This window comes from Oncorhynchus mykiss, chromosome 12, assembly GCF_013265735.2.
Source record: "Oncorhynchus mykiss isolate Arlee chromosome 12, USDA_OmykA_1.1, whole genome shotgun sequence".
In the NCBI taxonomy this organism is placed as follows: Eukaryota; Metazoa; Chordata; class Actinopteri; order Salmoniformes; family Salmonidae; genus Oncorhynchus; species Oncorhynchus mykiss.
Window position 1 is genome coordinate 72,927,525 of NC_048576.1, and position 6,106 is coordinate 72,933,630.

The following is a 6,106-nucleotide window of genomic DNA, read 5'->3' on the forward strand; positions in this document are numbered from 1 at the left end:
TTATGATCACTTGACATACAGCGGATTGTTGTCTAACTGTGTTCTCCTGTCTTCTGCACAGAGTTCTCCTCGGCATGTGGGAGCTGCTCCTCAGAATGATCCTAGACACGGTGGCGGAGAACATGGGAGTCCAGGTGGAGTTCTACAACCGCTTCCAGTACACTGTGGAGGTCAGTGGTCTCTCTCTCTCTCTCTCGCTCTGTTGACCCCAGAGACAGGGAGAATCACAGTAGGGGCCTATTTCCCCTTCTTCCTCATCTTCCTCCTCCTTTTCACCATCATCAGCTACTCTATCCTTGCTAATTACTTGTGTGGTATAATTTCCATACCACTGATATTCATCAGTTCTCTTGGCTGCTCAGTCCCTGCTGAGGAGAGTCCCCACCAGAATGGCAATGTGACAGTTCCTGTATTCTAATGGAGCATAGAGCTGGCAAGGGACACATGACAGATTTGGATGAAATGTCGTGAAAATGCAAAGCTGCGTGGGTAGAACATGTGGTGTGTTCCATGGTGATCTTCTTCTCCTCCTGGGGGATTCACGCTGTCAGCGAGGATACATACCGGTCTGCTAATATCCTCTGACATATGTTCCAACCAAAGGCGTTAGTTATAGTTACCACCGCTAATTAGCTAGTCATGCCAGTCAAACAGAGCGGAGTACCAGAACATGTAACCTGAAAACTGAAACCTTCCCCGCCACAATGCTCCTTTCAGACCCTGGTGCTGTTCTTCTGTGCTGATGGAGAGAGACTTGCCATAGAAGATCTGAAGAACCATGTCGACTACAAGGTGAGAGCACCAAGGGTTTATGTACCATTTAGCTACTTAATGCCTGACCGTGGTAGATAGCCTTTTTTAGTAGGGGTTGTTCTGCTGGTTCCTGACGAGCCCCCTCCCCACTGCTGTTCCTATAGGCTCTTGACGAGGAGCTGAGGCTGAACAAGTGTTCGTCCTTTGAGCTGATCGAGCAGTACTTCCTGGAGAAGATCTCTCAGCAGGTAGTCTGCAGCTTGCTGGGCTGCCACATGTGACTCTAACCCCCGGGCTAGTGTGGTGGGGGAGTGTTGATTAGGAGCTGAAAGATCACAAGACATATTATTTTTCTTTATCTCTTTAATGCTAATGTGGTCGCTAAATGTATTCTGTAAGAGCGGTTTAGTTTAGAACGCCAGAACAACTTTACAGGCATGTCCACTTATGTCCACGCATTTCATGGCATGTCCACGCATTTCGCTACGCTAGCATTAACATCTGGTAACTGTGTGTATGTGACAAATAAAATTTGATTTGAGTGTCCAGGATGCATCATACTAAAGGGATGTATAACAATCCAATCCAATCAATCACCTGTTTATATATGATTTATAATATGGATCTGCCTTTCAGAGAACATTGAAGCACACCCGCTTTGGCCGCATCAGTGTGAAGTGTTACTATGATGCTTCTGAGCAGAGGCTCACGGTGGAGATCCTGCATGCCGCCGATCTCATTGCCTTGGATGCCAATGGTAAATATCAGAGTTACATTGGCATGCAGCTCCATATGCAGAATGAATGCCAATCCAATCTTCTGTATGAGCTCTCATTTGTTCCTGTTCCTCTCTCTCTCTCTCTCTCTCTCTCTCTCTCTCTCTCTCTCTCTCTCTCTCTCCCTCCCTCTCTCTCTCTCTCTCTCTGGTGCCACACAGGGCTGAGTGACCCCTTTGTCATCATAGAGCTCTGTCCCCACCACCTCTTCCCCATGGCCAAGAGCCAGCGCACCCAAGTGAAGCTCAAGACCCTGCACCCAGTATTTGATGAGCTCTTCTATTTGTGAGTGTCTAATCCGCCTTCTCTATGCACTAACAGAGTAGGACATGTTGGGATTGGTGGATGATATGATAATTCCCTCTTGACAGCAGCTACATTTGAAAAGCAAAACATGGAGATGTAGACTTCAGTTTGACTCATTTTCCTCTATCTGCTGTCCCACAGCCATGTCAGCCCAGAGCAGTACAGGCACAGGTTTGCCTGTCTGACTTTTACTGTGATGGACTATGATTGGCTGTCCACCAACGATTTTGCCGGGGAGGCCTTGGCCCCGCTCAGTGACTTCTGTTGGCCAGGGAGACCCAACGCCTCAGCGGCCGGAAAGACCATCCAGCCGACCATTCTGCACCTGGCCCGGAGCAAACCCAGCGGTAGGGAGCAGGGTTTGAGTCAATTCGATTTAAATTCAGTCAATTAATTAAGTAAACCCAAATTCTAATTCCACGTTTTCCACATTGAAAATAATTTAGGAAAATTTGAATTGTAATTTCAGTTTACTTCCTGAATTTACTGAATTGAAAGGAATTGACCCCGACCCTGGTAGGACAGTCCGCCAGATAGACTACAGTACATAACACCACCCCTCTACTCCTCACTGAGCAGGAACGGGCCCCCAGGGAGGAGAGCGTGTTAAGTCTGGGAAAGGTTTCCTATTACTCCTGTAATCCAACCTAGCGACCCGTTCAATCTAAAGGTAATTGTGGCAGGCGTTGGATGGAGGCACTTACGTTTCTGTTTGCTCTCTCCATACAGAGAAGCCAATCATGCGGATTTTGGACGCACGGACAGGAGACGGAGAGGCTCAGGAGTTTGTGAGGAAGCTAAAGGAGATTGAGAAATCCATGGAAGAGGAGTGAAGCTGTCAGCACTGGTCTGGTGTATTGGTGTATTCTGACTACGTCTTTGCCACATGTGCTTTTGTACTTGTTGTACTACCCGTATGTTTACAATGTTTACAGTTTTCAAATCCTCTTGTACGTGCACTGAAAATGTAATGCTGAACAAAACACAGTGAGGCATGACTTTTTAAATTGGAATACGAATGTCCTGTCTCTGCTGTATTTTTATGCCTCAAATCAAATACTATTTATCACATGCGCTGCGCCGTATACAACAGGTGTAGACTTTACCGTGAAGTGCTTACTTACAAGCCCTTTCCCAACAATGTGGAGTTAAAAAGTAAGAAAAATCCAAGGGTCCTATCTGAGAAATATGAGAAGTAGCTTATCTTGTAATTATTATTTTGTTTTCTAAAGAGCTCATTGAATGTTATCTTTGTTGTATTATCTTTGTTGCATTACATCTCTAACATCTAACTGAATCTAAAACTAATTTGTGATTGATATGTGTTCAGTCGAATCATGTGGGTGGAACAATCGTTGGGAAAAAAATATACACTCCCACTACCGTTTCTGAGTTTATGGCGAAGTAGCACAAGGATGTAACACTGCAAGGAAAAGCCATCTGTAGCCAGGTTTTGTAAGTCATCAGAAGGAGTAGTGTCACATATGGCTGCGTTTACACAGGCAGCCCAATTCTGAAATGTTTCAGATCTTTTCACACCAGCTCTTTTTCAGAGCTGATCTGATCAGTCAAAAGAACAATAAGTTACAGAAAAGAGATCACAATTTGGCTGCCTGTTTAAACGCAGCCTATGTGACGCCATCTGTGCTCATTGATGATTGGAGGTTTATATCTCTTCAGATTATGAACCTTATCCCTGAAGAAAAGAGTATTAGTCCTCTATTTGTTATATTGTAAATGTGAACTACTTGCCTTGGATTGTAATGGATTGTGCTGCTGTTCATTGTACCATTCAGATGAAGCCGTATATAAATAAAGATTGTATTTGAATATGATTCACTAGCTCTTATCACATTTTGTTCTCCTTCGAAAAATATGTTTTCTTCTTTGTAGTGGACTTGCCCATATGACATCAACATGTCGCTCTTCATGTTGCATGAGTCTTTTTCTAAATGGAAACCTAAATGGACTCACAAACATATAGTAGCACTAGACACCTAGAAAAAAAAACATTGATTAGAAATCTTCTGGGAAAACAGTCCTTTGTGTTTAGCTCTAAATGCCAGGGTTCATTTCGATTGTCTTCCAGACCGAAAGATTCCGTCTCTGTCAGTCTTGTGTCTGTCTACATGTTCTCTCGCTTCTCCATATCTCTTTATTTTGCTTTTCTCACTCTATCTCTACCCTCCCCCTCTCTCGCTCTTGCTCTCTGCTCTTGTCACTTAGTTTCAAGGCTTACAAAAGGAAACAGCAGATGTCTGTTTACAGGCACTCATTCTCTCTCTCTCTCTCTCTCTCTCCTCACTTCCCTCTGAATGTCATTCTCAGATGCAGGCCTGTCTGCTCCCACCACCTCCACCTCCATTATCCTTCCACTCTCTCTCTCTTCCTCCACAGTGTTCCCTCTATCACAGTCCTCTTCCGGTTCCCCTCCTGACCTTTCAGACCTTTACTCACCTCAAGAGAGCCACCTTGGATGGAAAACACGCTGCTGCACGACCACAGTGACCCCAAAGAGAAACACTCAGAGTTCAGTAATAAGGGCAGCAAGGTTATGTTGATTATGTCCAATCTATCAAATCATAGAAGTCTGAACCACAATGACCCGGTTACATCCCCATCCGCCTACACACAGACCGACGTGTTGGTGACTGATGGACTTCTGCAATAATATGAGCTAAGATAGATAGATATAGATAGATATAGATATAGATATAGATATAGATATAGATATAGATAGATATAGATAGATCGGTAGTGTTTTGATGGATATGTTGTGATGTTTTACTGAGAGAGGGAGGGTTTATTTGGTAATATCAATCAATCAAACACCCTACCCCCAGAAAAAAAATCACCAAGCCCAATGCTGCGTATCTGGTATTGGATTGAGTGTGGCCAGTGCTGTGGTGTCACAGGTGTGATGGGGAGCAGACATTTCATGGTTCTGTAAACCAGACGTCATGCCCTGTGGTCAGAACCTGTTTAATGTAGCTATCATGCCACCTGACAGCTCTCTGTTTCTATCCAGCTGTGACCTATCCCAGCTTCATTTCCACTCCACAGCCTCCCTCTCCCACTCTCTGATTGGTTCACTGTTCTGCAACAGGAATCTACACTACAGCTCCAAACCAACAGGTATGCTTTTATTTTGTATTTTGTTGATGCAGCAACACAGAGAAGCAAATGGAGGGAATTTGATATATGGTATGACCAAATATATTTCTGTAGATTACACACGGCAGGTAGCCTAGTGGTTAAAGCATTGGGCCAGTATCCGCAAGGTTGCTATATCAGATCTCCGAGCTGACAAGGTAAAAATCAGTCTTTCTGCCCCTTGAACAAGGCAGTTATACCACTGTTCCTAGCCTGTCATTATACATAAGAATGTATTCTTAACTGACTTGCCTAGTTAAATAAAGGTTAAATAAAGAAGAACATCAATGTAACATTCACACAATGAGCTAAATGCTATTGACACTCAAGGAAAGAATGCTGTGCATGTGGTAGCCGTATTGCTAAAAAGTAAATTAAGCTAATCTATTTTTCAGTGGAGATAATGATTATTTGGTTGGGTGAGAGGATGCTCAAAACAGCATTTGCATTGATACTCAGACAGTAAGAGCTTTAACCACTAGGTGTCCCCATAGTTTCACAAACCACTTTTTAATCAGTTCACTATTCAGACGTTAGGTGGCACATGGCACTGATGATCAATGCTGGATCTCTATTGGTTGAACTCATTACTAAGTAACAATAACAGCATGTCTCTGGTCATCCATGTGTCACTCTACATCTGTGCTGAGCAGTAGGATCGCTGAACCACCCTGCTGGGAGCTCCAGCAATCAAATCAAATTGCATCCATTACATGCTTCCTAAACAACAGGTGTGGACTAACAGTGAAATGTTTACTTATGGGCCCTTCCTAACAATGCAGAGAGAAATAAAGTTGAAAAGTAAAACACATAATAATAAAATGAATAATAGATACACAATGAGTTGACTATATACAAGGGGTACCAGTACAGAGTCGATGTGCAGGGGTATGAAGTAATTGAGGTGTCACACCCTGACCTTAGAGAGCTTTTTATGTCTCTATTTTGGTTTGGTCAGGGTGTGATTTGGGTGGGAATTCTATGTTCAGTTTTCTATGTTTTGTATTTCTTTGTTTTGGCCGGGTATGGTTCTCAATCAGGGACAGCTGTCTATCATTGTCTCTGATTGGGAACCATACTTAGGTAGTTTTTCCCACCGGTGTTTTGTGGGTAGTTGT

The 6,106-nt window shown here is 43.5% G+C and overlaps 1 protein-coding gene across 1 annotated transcript in view; it reads left to right on the top strand.

Moving 5' to 3' along the window:
- Positions 1–4,019, top strand: part of LOC110538274 (BAI1-associated protein 3) — a 38,571-nt gene extending 34,552 nt beyond the window's left edge. Inside the window, exons 28-34 of the mRNA XM_021624989.2 lie at positions 62–170; positions 718–792; positions 918–1,001; positions 1,390–1,510; positions 1,691–1,814; positions 1,977–2,182; positions 2,565–4,019. Of these exons, the coding sequence (XP_021480664.2) occupies positions 62–170; positions 718–792; positions 918–1,001; positions 1,390–1,510; positions 1,691–1,814; positions 1,977–2,182; positions 2,565–2,668 (823 nt within the window). The 3' untranslated portion in view covers positions 2,669–4,019. The remainder of the gene's footprint in view (positions 1–61; positions 171–717; positions 793–917; positions 1,002–1,389; positions 1,511–1,690; positions 1,815–1,976; positions 2,183–2,564) is intronic.
- The last annotated feature ends 2,087 nt before the right edge of the window (positions 4,020–6,106 follow it).